This window comes from Rhamphochromis longiceps, linkage group LG11 (assembly GCF_057381845.1).
Source record: "Rhamphochromis longiceps isolate RC_006_pf linkage group LG11, R_longiceps_female_GT1.1, whole genome shotgun sequence".
Classification (NCBI taxonomy): domain Eukaryota; kingdom Metazoa; phylum Chordata; class Actinopteri; order Cichliformes; family Cichlidae; genus Rhamphochromis; species Rhamphochromis longiceps.
In genome coordinates, this window is record NC_140567.1 from 14,531,097 (window position 1) to 14,548,105 (window position 17,009).

At 40.2% G+C, this 17,009-nt stretch overlaps 2 protein-coding genes across 2 annotated transcripts in view; one reads left to right on the forward strand and one right to left on the reverse strand.

Annotated features, from left to right (window-relative positions):
* trak1a (trafficking protein, kinesin binding 1a) overlaps positions 1-17,009 on the forward strand; it is a 346,028-nt gene that overhangs the window by 134,900 nt on the left and 194,119 nt on the right. The gene's annotated exons all lie outside the window — the stretch shown is intronic.
* On the reverse strand, positions 13,159-16,654 carry LOC146658701 (sulfotransferase 2B1-like). The gene is made up of 6 exons (XM_085421730.1): positions 16,519-16,654; positions 14,352-14,560; positions 14,137-14,263; positions 13,956-14,050; positions 13,395-13,575; positions 13,159-13,274 (listed from the first exon to the last, which is right to left on the reverse strand). Exons 1-6 carry the CDS (start codon positions 16,652-16,654, stop codon positions 13,159-13,161), a joined length of 864 nt encoding a protein of 287 aa, XP_085277856.1.

Here is a 17,009-nt window from a genome sequence, read left to right on the forward strand (position 1 = left end):
ATGTCTCCTTTGTTGGCTTTTCAGGTAAGAAAATGATGCTAAAGGGGTTTTCTGGTGGATCAGAATATAACAAATATTTGCTATACAAATAAAAACAACTCTTCTTTCATGTTCAATTCATGTGTTTAAAGGCTACACATAAGTTAAAATGGTAGACATATAGACTTAAAATAGTAAAGAATAATAATTTTTTTTTAAACTATGCTGATTAAAAAACAAAGCAAAAAAAACCTAAATTCTCCTTCTTTGTTGGAGTTTGAGACATAAAGAAAGATGAGTTGGAAACTTGCTGTTTGTCTTCGTTTTCACAGAAGAACAAACATTTTAACAAAACCTTTAAAAGCAGGTAAGTCTGTAAAAAAAAAAGAAAAGAAAAATTCAACATAACATCCCAAGATCTCTTTTAGCTAGTTTTAAGTTGTACGTTAAAGTTAACCAGGTAAGCAAAGTTAGATTTGAAGAAATTTAGAAGTGTAGAAGTATATATTTTTATGTATCTTTTAAGATAAAAAGACCTTATTAAAAAAACATGTTTCAGTGTCAAAGACACAGAGGACCTTAAATGTGTCTAAGGACAGATAATACACAAAAGAATTGCATACACGAACATGTACAGACTGACAGGAACAAGAGCAGCTGAAGACATGAGGACGAGACAGGCAGGAAGGAGTGAGAGACAGCAAGGCTCTCGTGACTGAGGAGAGGCCCACCCTCGCTCTCCCCTTTGTGTGAACAAAACAGACCGCTGTGAGTATGTGCTTGTCCTCAAGTGTCTTCATTATGCTGAAAATCCTGGCTCATGTTCCATAGTTGTGTATGTGTAGTGAGTGTGGAAAAAGGCACTACTATCTATCAGTCAAGTTTTAAAAAATATGTGGCAAGAGGCTCCATAAGTCTGATTATGTGTATGCATATTAATTTGTATGAGCGAGTGTGTAGGCGCTTGTGCGTGTGGGTCCTATATGTCTGTATGCGCTGTGCGGCTGTAGTGGATGTGCTGATGCTGAGTGCACGATTATGCCGTGCAGATGTGTAAAAATCGTTGTTTGTGACTGCATATTGAAATAGGTGATCGGTGCAGTGAAAGAGAAGAGAAGGAAGAAAACCATGGAAAAGGGCAAGCGAAAGGGATGAAACAGAAAACTTGAACAAAAAAGAAAACATTGTAACTAATACAAGACTCTATCTAAGTGGGAAAAAATGCCTGCCACCAGTTTAAGAGTTAAATTTTGGAAGATTTTTTTTTTCTGCTTGTCCCGTAGTTAAATGTATGAGGTGCAAAAATGCCGTGGTCTGCAGTCATGTCTGTAAGATAGTCATTAGCTGTGTCTCAATGCAGGGGCTGCATCCAGAGGCTGTGCAACGCTGTGAAATTGGACGGTCTAGGCTTCAGATTCGCGTCACTGCTGTCTCGGTGGAGTTTAATAAACTCAGCCGTCTGCTCGTTGCTATCTAAAATATACAGTGGGGCAAAAAAGTATTTAGTCAGCCACCGATTGTGCAAGTTCCCCCACCTAAAATGATGACAGAGGTCAGTAATTTGCACCAGAGGTACACTTCAACTGTGAGAGACAGAATGTGAAAAAAAAATCCATGAATCCACATGGTAGGATTTGTAAAGAATTTATTCGTAAATCAGGGTGGAAAATAAGTATTTGGTCACCTCAAACAAGGAAAATCTCTGGCTCTCACAGACCTGTAACGTCTTCTGTAAGAAGCTTTTCTGTCCCCCACTCGTTACCTGTATGAATGGCACCTGTTTGAACTCATCATCTGTATAAAAGACACCTGTCCACAGCCTCAAACAGTCAGACTCCAAACTCCGCCATGGCCAAGACCAAAGAGCTTTCGAAGGACACCAGGAAAAGTATTGTAGACCTGCACCAGACTGGGAAGAGTGAATCTACAATAGGCAAGCAGCTTGGTGTGAAAAAATCAACTGTGGGAGCAATCATTAGAAAATGGAAGACATACAAGACCACTGATAATCTTCCTCGATCTGGGGCTCCACGCAAGATCTCATCCCGTGGGGTCAAAATGATCATGAGAACGGTGAGCAAAGATCCCAGAACCACACGGGGGGACCTGGTGAATGACCTGCAGAGAGCTGGGACCAAAGTAACAAAGGTCATCATCAGTAACACACTACAACGGCAGGGAATCAAATCCCGCAGTGCCAGACGTGTTCCGCTGCTGAAGCCAGCGCATGTCCAGGCCCGTCTGAAGTTTGCCAGAGAGCACATGGATGATACAGCAGAGGATTGGGAGAATGTCATGTGGTCAGATGAAACCAAAGTAGAACTTTTTGGTATAAACTCAACTCGTCGTGTTTGGAGGAAGCAGAATACTGAGTTGCATCCCAAGAACACCATACCTACTGTGAAGCATGGGGGTGGAAACATCATGCTATGGGGCTGTTTTTCTGCCAAGGGGACAGGACGACTGCTCCGTGTTAAGGACAGAATGAATGGGGCCATGTATCGTGAGATTTTGAGCCAAAACCTCCTTCCATCAGTGAGAACTTTGAAGATGAAACGAGGCTGGGTCTTCCAACATGACAATGATCTAAAACACACCGCCCGGGCAACAAAGGAGTGGCTCCGTAAGAAGCATTTGAAAGTCCTGGAGTGGCCTAGCCAGTCTCCAGACCTCAACCCCATAGAAAATCTGTGGCGGGAGTTGAAAGTCCGTGTTGCTCGGCGACAGCCCCAAAACATCACTGCTCTCGAGAAGATCTGCATGGAGGAATGGGCCAAAATACCAGCTACTGTGTGTGCAAACCTGGTAAAGACCTATAGTAAACGTTTGACCTCTGTTATTGCCAACAAAGGTTATGTTACAAAGTATTGAGTTGTATTTTTGTTATTGACCAAATACTTATTTTCCACCCTGATTTACGAATAAATTCTTTACAAATCCTACCATGTGGATTCATGGATTTTTTTTTCACATTCTGTCTCTCACAGTTGAAGTGTACCTCTGGTGCAAATTACTGACCTCTGTCATCATTTTAGGTGGGGGAACTTGCACAATCGGTGGCTGACTAAATACTTTTTTGCCCCAATGTAACAGGACATTGGAGCAAATTCTCGACCATCTCACACTTCTGTTTAATCAGTTTTCTGTTTGACGTCTATTCAGCTGTGTAAAAACTATAACTTTAATCTCAGCCAAACCAATTTACTCATAAAACACTTAAAAAAGCCAAACAATGACATTTTTTAAGTTCTAAGTGACTTATCTATAACCTGAGTAGATAAAGACCGCGCAGGGTTTGAAAATGATGTGCCAGGAGTTCGCTGTTCTCGCCGGCTCTAGTGAGCCTTGACCACCCAGTCAGGTCGATAGCTGACCGGGTGTTCAAACCACGGAGGACACCCAACCCATCCTTCAAATTCGGGCAATGAAGGATGCATTTGTCGGCCACATTTGGAGCAACCTTCCAATTTGGACCGCCTTCATCGCATCGCTGTGAAATAATCGGCCTTCAAATGCGGCCTCCAAAGGATCCAGACCCTGAATTGCGACACAGCCATTGTTACTAAAATAACGCTGGACCGGGCTCTAAACAAAAGAAGTGATAGTGATAGTATTGCAGCGTCTTGCTAAATTTATACAAAGTGTATTTATACACAGAAATACAGACAGAAAGATGCCCTGAGGTCATGACACCCTGTTTACACCAGCCATTGTTGTCACATAAATACCTAATAAACAAACACCGCAGTGGGCTGTCTGTGTGTATACCACTTTTACGTGCATTGTGTGTGGCTATTCTGAACTCATCCAGCATCTTGTGCGACCCTGCACCTCCACATTTCTCCAGGTCGTAATGGGAGTAACACACCCACACAGTTTCCTGCTCGGTGCTCCTCTCTTCCTGACCTCTTTTGCCATACAGGAAACTCATAGTGAATACACAGAGGACAAAGACAGGTGATACTCATGACCTTCTAATATTTGATTGCTTGGTTTTCTCTGATGAGATGTGATATCACGAAAGATTTGGGTCAGAGGTAAAGCACTATAGTTACACTCCAGTGACCCCAGAGGGGCAACAGGAAATATTTAGATGTTTTTCTTAAAATGTATTGACTAAACAAAGTACTGTAAGAAATGGTTTTTCAGCCAAAGCCATGTCGCTCATCAAACAGCCCCACAGTCTAAACAATCTTGGATGTCGCCATAAAGTCTCTCACCAGAGCTTTCATCTGAACATCGAGAACATCCAGACCCACTCTGGCAGATCCAGCTGCAGATGAGTCGGTGAAGTTTCCTTGCTGTGATTTTTTTTAAAAAAAACCCAACATCAGAGCATTGCAGTTACATCATTTTACATTTTGTTTATTTTAACTTAAAAATAGAGCTGTTTCCTGATAGAACATCAAGATATTTTCTTCTTAAAGAAGTCAGCATATCAGGCATGCTTTCAAACGAGTGAAAAGTATTTAGCATTGTTATTATTCAGAAATTCACTATTCTTCCTCACTCACACAATCCATCATCAGTCTGTGATTGGGAGCCACTCCCCTGGAATTAGTTTTACTATAGCTGAGCCTGCCGATGCTACTGTACGTCACTGAAATTCAAAATACAATCAGCCACAACAATAGAAGGAAGACAGATGGTAGGCTGCTCTGAAGACAGTTCATCTAAAATTAAACATCTTTAGTCTAATCAGCTATTTTTGCACACAAACAGAGGGACATACCTATCTACAAGCAGCTTCTGCAGCAGCGTACGCATGGGCTCAGTTTGGCCTTGGCCATTGGATGAATTTCAATCACACATTTATTCTGAGGTCATTCAAATTTAATCATTTGGCCATTTGGGGGAAAAAAAAGTTTGCTTATAAAACAATAAATAACCCAAACGCTGACATTGTTAATTGGTGGGAAGTTTTCAATTCCAGCCCAGTTTCTTAACTCAAATACAAACTTTACCAAAATAGAGGCCTGTTTATTTGTCTTATAGTTTATTTTTTTGCCATTACATGAGTGAATGAACACATGTCCAAACAGTGCGCTTTGGCAGTGGCTGATATTTTACTAGGGTTTCCGTTAAGGATGCTTTCTGACAAACAACTGCTTTTTAAGCTCTGATCTGGACAGAGTGAGAAAAAATAAAGAGCGGATCTTTATACAGTCGGGAACTTGCGAGCACAGGCTTCACTGAAGGTTTGGAAAGTCATCCCACTTAGATTATTGCAGATTAGCAACAATCAGCACAAACACGACAGATTTATACGTAGGAAGTTCATTATAGTGGCAACAGTGACCTTCATGTACTTTAAAGACAGTGTTTGCAAACTGGCACGTAACATGCGGCATTACTGTAAATCGTTTGTTGGGGTATTTTGCGGTCTTATCTCGGCCTCTTCTATTGACAGAGGCCTTTTCTTTTGTTGAAATGGTGCGACGATAAAAGGGAAAAGAGAAGATCTGACAAATAAACACATTCGGTAAGCTCACTTTATTCCCCACACTTTCATACATAGTAAACTCAGTACAGATTGCCGCAAAGAGATATGAAAGTTCACTCCGCACAACAGATTTGTGTCCACAACAACAGGCCAGTGTCAGCATCGATAAACCTTCTGATAAAATCTGTAGTGGAACACAGACTATGGATTCACATAGACAAGGCATATTTGTCAAAATTACTTTTATAGGATTTTTAAAAATTGTCTTTATGTCGTCAGCATGTTTCTTCTCAGCAACAGCCCACTCATAGCATTGCTAATTTATTAATCCATACCACATTAATGCCAGATCTTGACACATATCTTGCAGAAGCATGACTTCTCCAAGCACTGTGTGCCTGCCAGTCTGACGATGTGACCTGAAGCTGGTGAACGTGACTGTTTGTTGTGCCTGAGCCTCATTCAGGGATTTCTTTGTTTATTTTCTTTAGTCTTTTTTGGACCTCCCTGACCACATCCTCTTACGTTTTTTCAGCGTTACTCCTACCGTCATCCCTGTCGCCCCCCATCAAAACACACCCACGTAGTCCTAGGCATGTGCACAGTGTCATGCATACAGGAAATGGAACATGCTGCTGAAACAATAGAAAGACATCTTAACTGCAGCCAGGAGCCACACTGCAGATGAAGCAGTGGCACATAGATGAGACATTAGGTCACTTTTGCCAAATTTCTGGAACCCTTTGCGCTGGACTATGAGCTTATTGATATGTGAACGTGTGGATTTTAAATTTTATCTTCACATTAGAAGACTCTTTGGGACAACACTTGGTTTTTTCAAGTGTGACTTCTAATTTAACATACAGCCCAGCGGATGATAATAATAATATTGGTGTCTTTTTAGGCCATTTGCCCAAGGGCTCTCTTACAGTTCCGCCTCCTCTTCCTCCTTCTCTTTCTGTCCAGGCTCCCTGTCTGACTGTCTGTGTCTCTACGTGACCGGTCCCGGGTCTTTCAGTGCCAGTGGAGGCCGCCGTGACATGAGATAACACTAACTAGCTTCCTGCCATTATTCCTAATTGCCCCACGGCCCGGAACTGTGCAGACACCCTGGGTGGGGCGTGACTGAGGAGTATGTTCGTCTATGTGAGTGTGTGTGTGTGTCTGTGAAATTTAAGTTTTCATATATCTGCAAATGCTAACTACCTGTTTATGAGTTTATGACCAGATGTCTGAGATAGAGGAGTGCTGTTTTAACAGTGGCAACAGAGGAACAGAGAAGAAATATGTAGATAACTGAGTGAAATTCAATCGTATTTATATGCCAGCAGTTCACAATAACAGTCAAATTCAGGGTGGTTTTTGTCATAAGGTATATGTTAGCGAGAAAATCGTTGCAATCCAACAATTAGCTATAAACAAGCACTTGGCGACTGTGGGAAGGAAGAATCCCTTTTTAACACGAGGAGACCTCTGGGAGAGTCAGACTCAGTGACAGGCAGTGCTGTGATTGGTGTAGGGGTGAAGGGAAAGGCAATAAAGGAGAGCACAGACAGATAAGTGTAAGCGAGATGCAAGCATTAGGTATAAAAACCAGAGAGTCTCAAGCATCAAATGCACATAAGCTCTAAATTAATAAAAATGGAGCTATGGAGAAACACCCACTTTGTATTTGTGATGAATGATAGCGGCCTGTAACATATGCCACACAACACGCAACAGTGACAGTTTATTGGCCTTTCTGGGACTGGGTCATACAGACTGGGCGGATGCTTAGATGCACTGTATGCTATCACTGGTCTATCTGCAGATGTCTACAGCAGGCTATATGACCCTAGGGAGGGCTGGCGGCATGTGTCTTATAAAGACAACAGCAGGATATTTTTGTAGACAACCACTTGTTTAACGGGGCGGGGGAGGGGGGGGGGGCCTTGTGATGACTAAGTACCGCTTAGCCATCACAAGGCCCACATCACAGGCTCACGTTTACATCTATTCCAGTTAATTGTTTCTGCTAGATGTTATTTCAAAGCAACTTTGTCCAAATTATTTTTGGACAAAAACAGTTTTGTCATTTTTAGGCTGGTCAAAAACACCTTTAATGCAAAATCATTTGATTAGTGTGAACAGTGCTCTGGGTGATGGAAGTCAACACACTAAGGAAGACTATGCTGGCTGCTTGTCGCAAACTTTATTAAGATTACAGGATCTTCTAAGGGACTATTAGTTATCTTGTGTACTGTATGCTGTGTGTGTGTGTATGATGAGAGCATCAAAGCAGGATAGCATCCTGTGGGCAGCCCAGGGCAGGACCAGCGGGTACAAGGCGGCAGCGAGGTGGGTGTCCTAGAGCACATCATTTACTTTTTGAGATCCACACACACCCAATTCTTCCCCTGGGGACAAAAGGCCACCATGTAATTGAAATAGTGTCAGAACTCTGGGGAGAGGCACATGCAGAGAAGCTGTTCCAGAAACTACTTTAACTTAACTTTAACTATGTAAAAAAAGAAACATCAGAAAAAACTGAAGGACAATAGGCAATAATTAAGGAGAGTGCATCAACATTTTTTTTAAAGTAATTTAGTAGTTTGAGTCAATGATTGCTAAAGTCTATGTTTGCATTTAGCAGATACAGAGGGAAAAAACGTCTCACAAAAATAAATATCAGAAAATAAACTTAGAAATCTTGAGCGTAATGGATAAATGTATTTTAAGTTAATTCTTAAATGATAGTCACTGATGGAAAACTTGACAAATTAAATGTTCCTTCCAATGGATAATGCAGGACATAACTGGAGTGGCTCCATCGTGTTTTATGCCAACGGAAAAACAAAACGTAGGCCAAAATGAAAAAGTTACAAATATGATCATTAGTTTTGGTTTAGTCAGGAAGAGGGCCCATCATGTGGCGAAGATGCTGAACGTGTCCTCAGGTCATGCGCGGCTCAGCTGGCTGGAGTGTTCACGCACATCTTCAACCTTTCCCTCTCTCTGTCTGTAGTCCCAGCCTGCTTCAAATGGCCACCATCGTCCCTGTACCCAAATCCTCCACCATCTCCTCATTGAACGACTGGCGACCTGTAGCCCTGACCCCCATCGTAAGCAAATGCTTCGAGAAGCTGGTCAGGGACTTCATCTGCTCTGCACTACCCGACTCACTGGACCCTCTACAGTTTGCATACCGCCACAACAGGTCCACTGATGATGCCATAGCCCTGACACTACATACTGCCCTGTCACACCTGGAGAAGAGAGACACGTATGTGAGGATGCTGTTTGTAGATTACAGCTCAGCATTCAATACCATCGTTCCCTCGAAGCTGGACAGGAAACTGCAGGATCTAGGACTGAGCAGCTCCCTCTGCAGCTGGATCCTTAGCTTCCTGTCTGACAGACGCCAGGTGGTCAGACTGGGCAGCATCACCTCATCCCCCATCACACTGAACACTGGTGCTCCACAGGGGTGTGTACTGAGCCCTCTCCTGTACTCACTCTACACCTACGACTGCACAGCCACTAACAGCTCCAACATCATTGTGAAGTTTGCGGACGACACTACAGTGGTGGGTCTTATCACCAACGGTGATGAGACGGCCTACAGGGAGGAGGTCAGCGCCCTGACCCACTGGTGTCAAGACAACCATCTCACCCTCAACGTCGCAAAGACAAAGGAGTTGATAGTGGACTTCCGGAGGTGCAGAGAAGTACACACCCCCATCACCATCAACGGCGCTGCTGTGGAGAGAGTGAGCAGCTTCCGGTTCCTTGGTGTACATCTGGCTGAGGATCTTACGTGGTCAGTACACACAAACAAAACAGTGAAGAAGGCGCAGCAGCGCCTCTTCTTTCTCAGGAGACTGAAAAGATTCGGCATGAGCCCCCGCATCCTCAGGACCTTCTATCACTGTGCCATTGAGAGCATCCTCACTGGATGCATCACCACCTGGTATGGCAACAGCACCGCCTACAACTGCAAAGCTCTCCAGCGAGTAGTGCGGTGCTCTGAACGGATAATTGGAGGTGAGCTTCCCTCCCTCCAAGACATCTACAGGAAGCGCTGCCTGAGGAAAGCGGGGAGGATCATCAAGGACTCCAGTCACCCCAGCCATAAACTGTTCAGACTGCTTCCATCAGGAAGGAGGTTCTGCAGCATCCGGTCCCGTACCAGCAGACTGAGAGACAGCTTCTTCCACCAGGCCATCAGACTGCTGAACACGTCATAGACACCTCAGCTTCACTACTGGAACTTCAACATTATGCACTCCACACTGTATATAAATGCCACTTGTTTTGCACATATTCAACTCTGTATATTTTATATATTTTATTATTATTATTATTTATTTATTTTTTTTTAATTTATTTTTTTTTACTATTTAATTTGTAAAAATGTGTATACACACACACACACACACACACACACACACACACACACACACACACACACACACACACACACACACACACGTAGGAAAATATTTAGTATACACATCCAGAAATGCATACACTATTATATATTGTACATATATTTATTAGTTTCAGGTTGGCCATTCTTGTATTTTGCTCGTTTGTGTTGTTGTGTTTGCACATCTCTGTTGCTTGTGGGGCTCGCACACAAGAATTTCACTCGCATGTGCTGTGCCAGTGTGCCTGCACATGTGATGTGACAATAAAAGTGATTTGATTTGATTTGATTTGATTTGTATGCGCCCACGTACTGCAAACAACCCACAGGCTGCATGGGACAGTTAGAGTGGCAGTGGTATGAAATTAAGTTATAAAGAGAAGATAATTTATGTTGATTTGTTTAAAAAATACACACAAGTATATATTTATATCAAACTCTATTTTTATTCTTTAGCATTTACACCAAAGAATAAAAATAGATTTATTAAATAAACAGGAACAGAAATTAAGTCTATTTTATGATGACTAGTAAGATTGCACTGATTTGTGGAACCAAATTAATAGAAATTCAATATCTAGTGTTGTTTGAGTTTTTGATAATTAATGAACTTATAACTGGTAACAACTTGGTAATATGTTATGCACGATTTAGAAAATGTGCAGTATTATGCATAAAATGGTTTTGTTGGTTAAATATTTAATTTGTTTGGTTGTTTTTGTTTTTATTACAAACTTGAAAAAGAAACTCTTTAACTCAGAGTTTCTCTGTAACAAAATCTGTTAGTGTATAGAGCTGATACAAGTTAGGAAGGATTTGGTTTATTCATTTATATATAAAACTGTTGTATTCGTTTTGTCTGCGTTCTGTTCTGTAAGCCTTCTTTTGCACAATGTTATTAATAGTATTATATATTCATGTGAATTGGTTTGCACAGTTCTGCAAAAAATACATTTTTGTCACATTCAGCTCACTTGAGTTTGGCTTCTTTTACTTTGCCTTGCTCGTGGAGGCCCCTTAGGTGCAAATAACAAGAACAAAATATGCAAATACACAAAAAAATATAACAAATATATATAACAAAACACAAAAGGTTTAAGAAAACAGATTGAAAACAGTAGAAACACACACAATGGTATTTTATTTAATAAAAGGTTTCATTTTGCAAAATGATTTCTTGTTTCTTTTGTTTTTCTTTTCATTTTACTGTTTTTCACGCTGTTATATTAGGGCACAAAAGCATCATGATGAGCCACTGTGTCTGTGTTTTATGAGGAGCTGGTTACTGTGCTTTGTTCATGAGGATACTTGGCTGCCATCTACTGGTTGAATCAAATCATTGTTAAGTTTAGTAATAATTTGGAGCAGCAGGTTTTTGTTGGGGTTTTTTTTTTGGGGGGGGGGGGGGGGGGGGGGGTGTTAAATCTAAGAATTTTGAGTCAGTTAACAGTAGATACTTGATCTGAAGTAGCTGACATATCGACATAGTAAAGAGTTTAATTGTTCCAGAACTCCCTCTCTGTCTTTGTTTCATCTGGCAGTCAAAATGTATCTAATCTATTACTAATTATCTCAATTTTTTTATATTAAACTAAAAGCGGCTGATTGCACCATGATCATGAGGGCATGAATAATGCTGTGACAGCTATTTCTCTCGCATGTCATTAAATTCTTTTCAAAGACCTGTAATGAAGCACAAAACCCACAGACCAAACTAAACTTACTCAGCTACCCAGTTTTTAAAATAAATGCTGTTAAAAATTTATATATTTTCAGAATAAATTATTAATTAATTAAACAAAATGTACAAATATGTTCATTTATCTTAAAATAGATACTTTTAAAAAAGCTAACTTTTCTCCACTGTTGTCTCCCATTTTACTGTTTTGTTGTTCAATAGTTTCTAAAAGGAATATGATTTGAATAACACTGAACGTTCTAATCTAATAAAATTTGTGCACATTTGGCTCAAATTCGAGCTGGATCAGGTATTACGAGACTCCTCATCTGGTACTGATCTGGTGCATTATGAGTAGATGAAGTGCACGCTATGTGGTGCAAAGTCTGTAATTGCTCATGTAATGTTTAACTATATTTTTCGATTGCCAATTACACTGAGTTCCAGGTGTACTGAGCCTTTTCTTCATTTAGTCCAAAGTTGAGGTAAACAAAGAACAAGTGCGCAATCTAGGAGTTCACAGGGTGCAGTAAAGAAAATGTCCAAGAATGACCATACATAACAATAAATCTAAAATCTAGATTCTAGACTGTTCTTGTAACACATTTTCCTTTAAAGTTGCCCTGCATTATTTTTTTTAATTAAGTATATTACACTTAAAGTAATAACACCTGGTTTACATTAAGAGCAACTCTAAATAAAAGCATCTCTGCTATGGCTGTGGAAAAGCCATCATTTATCAGTGAAGGCTGAGACTACATCAGATTATAAATTCTTACACCAATTTTATTAGCCTAAAAAGAAATGGTCCTGAAAAAAAAAGGTTTTTTTAATCTGAAGGACTTTACCAACATTTTTCAGTACATTCAGACATCAGATTTATATTTTTACTCCTCTTGCTAGGCATCATTTCTGTTAAATTATCACACAAATAAGCGATAACCTGTATTTTATGATTAAATAATACCAAAGTAACAGAAATTAAGTATTCACATAGTACATTTTAGTGCATGAGTTTAGACTCACTGGGCAAATTATAATTTTTTACTTTTTTTTTTTTTTTAAGTTAAATCTAAAGTAGTTATTCAATTCCCCCCTCCAAAAAATAACATATTAAAATAATGAAGATGTAAATAATTATTAGAGATAAAAATAAGTTAAAAAGTGCTTACTAAAAAATGACAGATTTCAGCATATTATGTGAACTGGAAAATAAAATTAAAACAGCAGTATAGAGGTATAAAAATCTCACTTTAATTTGTGAGGAATTCAAATGTTGCAACAGTATTTCCTTGTGGGTAAATCAGCACAAATTGTACAATCTTTAATGTCCAGTGCTTGTGGCTTCAGATTTATATCAGGATACACTAAATATTTTGTCAAGCTAGTTTTATCTGTATCTATAAATAGTCTCCATTTAATTTAAAGCATGCCAGTCATGAGAACTTTAATGGACTCAGTGAGGCTTCTGAATCCTGGTTTAATTGTATTAGAAGACATGTGAATAAACGTTGCTACTTCTAATGCTATTTACTCATGGTCCTAATATTGAAACCATAAATAAGTTTAAGAATATTGGCTCAGTTCGCATGAATTACTTGGTCTGAAATAACAGGCCAGGATTTTTGCCACTCCTGATCTCTATGGTGGTCAATCCAGGCTCCATGGCAGAGAGAAGCTCTCACCCTCCAGCTCTTTGGAAATCACAGAGGTGAATCGGGTCAGTTGCTCTGAGCTGAAGTGGTTTTTCCAGTCTCCAGCAATACCTGACAACAAAAACATGTCAAGCTTGAGTCACATAAACATAAAAACATCTGATGAGAAAAGAAATTGATTCTGGGAAGAAATCTAAAAATACACTTTTGATAGAAGATATGGAAACTCGCCTTTTCTTAGAAAAGGAGACTTGTCACTGTCCATGTACACCTTGGGGATTAGACTGAAGTTGGACATGTTGTTGTTCTGCATGCTCTTGAAAGAACAATGCTCTGCTATCTTCTGAATGACTTCCTCAGTCAGATTACAGCCCAGAAAATCGGAGATATGCCTGAGTGATGCAGGCAGGTCCTGGAAGAAACACGGTTGTTATATTATGTGAAACAGTGTGTGTTTTTCAAATTTAGCTTTTAATGAAAGCTCATTCTGAAGTCATTTTAAGATCATACTTTGAAAGGTCAGCGATTTGAGTGATTTAAGCTTCACATTTTTGGCACGATAAAAAGTCTGAGTTTTATTAGTTGAATACTATACGTCCAAACGTAATATGAACTTTGAGGGTTTTTTTAACAGCAAGAATGTTAAAATAACCTTTTCTATTGGGAATATTGCAGACATACTGACAACACAATGCTCGAAGATAAAGTGTTCTGTACAGTGATCTGTTATGCTTTCCTTTCATGGAAAACAATGGAAGACGTTGTTAACAAAAAAAATTTTAAGTGTTTTACCTGAACCATTTCTTCGTAGGTAATGTACATTATTCTGTCTCCTAGTTCACTGTTTCTCCAGCTCTTTACGTGGTCTGTCCATTTTCCAAACATCACTGCAAATAAGATAGAAATTGGCAAATCATTCACATGCAACCACTCTTCTACTGGTGATAATAGAAGTGCAGTTTTGATCTCTGACCTTTGCCCTCAAGAAATTTATCCATGAACTCATCAAAGGTTCCTGGATCCTCAAGGAAGCCAGCCATCTGGTGGAAGTAGTATGAAGACACCATGATGTCCTTTGGGTTCCTCATGACGTAGATCACCTACAGCAGAAAGAGTGCAAAAACATAATGAGTGTAAAGTCTCTTATATAATCAGGAATGAATTGGGAATATCACACAGAGTCATTACCTTTGCTTTGGAGGCACAGAAGGAAGGGGGCATGAGGCTGTATGGAAAATGTGAGACCAGTGCCCGTGGAGATGCCAGCTTATCCACCACCCGTGCCAGTTGTTTCTCTTCTAGCCATGGGACTCTCTCCCAGTTAGGAATGGTATGGATGGGGGTCAGATCCCCCCCATTCAGCACCAGTGGGAGGATCTCCTGCATCCAGATTGTACCTGAAGAAATAACAGTGAAATAACAATCTGTATTGGAAACTATGCCCGGGCTCAGGAACCCTTCTGAGAAATAATGCCATTGAACACAGTTTGTCATTGCACCACAACTTCAAAACAACATCCTGCCCTGCAAGGGAAAAAAGATCCAGAAAGGCTGTTGTCTTCTTTGAGGCTGACTTCATCTAACAAAGACTTAAGTGAAAGATTTTCCAGAGGTCTGACAAATCAAAATTTGAAAGGGTCGTCCAGATGATTCAACTTCTTTGACCAAGTATACGTAAAGCATGTGTACTTATACTGGATGTAAATGTACCCTCAGTACAAAAATAAAAAAAAACAGCTCTTTGAAAAACATTTCTACCAGCTATTTTTGTGCTAAGCTAACTCAGCCTTACATTTGTTGCTGCTGCCTGCACTGTAGATGGGTGACTTTGCATCAACATGTAAACAGAAAAAATTTATGTAGCCCAACATTACATTAGGATTTAGTAGGTGGGGGAATGCTAAGATCTGTTGGAGTGGTGGGCATAGGGAAAAGAATCACATAAGAACAATTCCCAATGTGAGCTCCAGTAGGATTTTTCTTTGAGTACATGCTGTGATCAGCTAAGGTATGCTGCTGCTCTGAGATTCACTGTTGTTTATGGATTTAGCCAACAGAGATGCTAGATGTTACAGAGTATGAAGCTGCTATAAACGTCAAGCTCAGTGAGTGGACTACTAATAATATTCCCACCATCATTGTCTGTTAAACTGACCATGAAGCCCACAGTCTGCTCTCTACCAGTCCTACAAGGTGCATTATTACAAACAGTAAGCTAACTTGTTGAGCCTTCACTTAACTGCATAGCATTTTCATGCAACCTCTGAATGGGATACAGAGAGTATACTCCAGTTTGTTTTTTAAATAAATAAGGACATTATGTATAATCTCTGAATTTCAAGAAATTCCCACTTTTCCCCCTGCTGTCCTGTCTTACAGCTGAGTATGAAGTGGTGGGAATGAGAATCAGCACCTCTAAGTTTGAGAAAGTTGGCAGAAATGGCCTTTCTCTGAAGGGAGGCTGGTCTCTCCATTAGAGATTGTGCCTCAGGGTAGAGCTGCTACTCTTCCACACTGAAAGGAGCCAGTTGAAGTAGAATCTTCTACTATGCTGTAATAGCTGCAGTATGTGGTTTAGCATTATGTTGCTGAAATATGCAAGACCTTCCCTGAAAAAGATATTGCCTGGACGGCAGTGTATGTTCCTCTGAAACCTGTATATCCTTCTGAGACCAAGCCGGTTCATTTATGTGCTCTGTAATGGATATTTGCTTTTGGTCTATATCGTTTGACTTATTTGAGCTACCCTCCTAAGCCCTGATGTGCTTATTAGAGGAGTTCCTCTCCAATGGTGGGTGGTCCCTTTAGGCCAAAAAGGCAGGATATCACAGAAAAAGAGGCAGAAAATCACAGAAAAATTAAACTAAAAGTTACTTTTCTGCTCTGAAGGCACCTTTCCAGATGTGCAAGCACTCACTCCATAAGCACAGACCCCCACACCTTCAGATATGCAGGCATTAATTTGAGGAACATTTTTCTGAAACCATTCCACAACTTGTGAATGCTGTTTTCAGAAAGGAACCGCTGCCTAGCGTCATTTTTGAGAAACTCTGCCTCTCTGAGATGATCTTTTGATTCCAAGTCATGTTGCTGACGACCTGTCGCTAATTAACCAAATAAGTTTTGAAATGCTCCTCCATGTGATTATTTTTAGTGTCACTTCCCTTTTCAGTGTTCTTTTGCCCAAATCTCAGCTTTTTTGAGATGTTTTGCTGCCATCAAAACAAATTTCTTAAATATACAGGAATAAATTCCTCCATATATAAAATGTGGAAACTAAAGCTTATCAACAAAAACCATCAGAGACAACTAGAAAAGCTAAAAAGCGACAACAGATATGAGAACAAACACATACCTGACTTCGGATAAGTGATGGCAAACACATCAGTGTCTTCCACACAGAAATTTTGGGCGTACTCCAAGCTCTCCGTGGTGTGGGCCTCCAGGGGCAGGAGGAGACCGTGGTACTTAATGTACTCAGTGGCAGACATGACAGTTCTCTGGATGAGTGAGTCTTCTGTACTTTTCTCCTATCCTTCGTTAGAGACTTTCTCCTGTTACGTAGTCAGTGCCCTTTCCCTGAGCACCTCCTTATTTAATAATCTAGTTGGCATGATTGGACCATTCTCCCCCAAGTACGTATACCTTCCTGAAAGGGAACTTTGTATTCCAAACTGCTTTTATATTTCAGAGGTTGAAGCCAAGACCTAATGACCACGGGTTGGTCTCAAATAGTATACTGTCTTTTTATTCGATTACTCTTGGCTTTATGTAGTAAAACTGACTTAAAGAAAATAAAACATAAACAACCTCATGCTGCAGACATTACTGACTGGTCATAGGTTT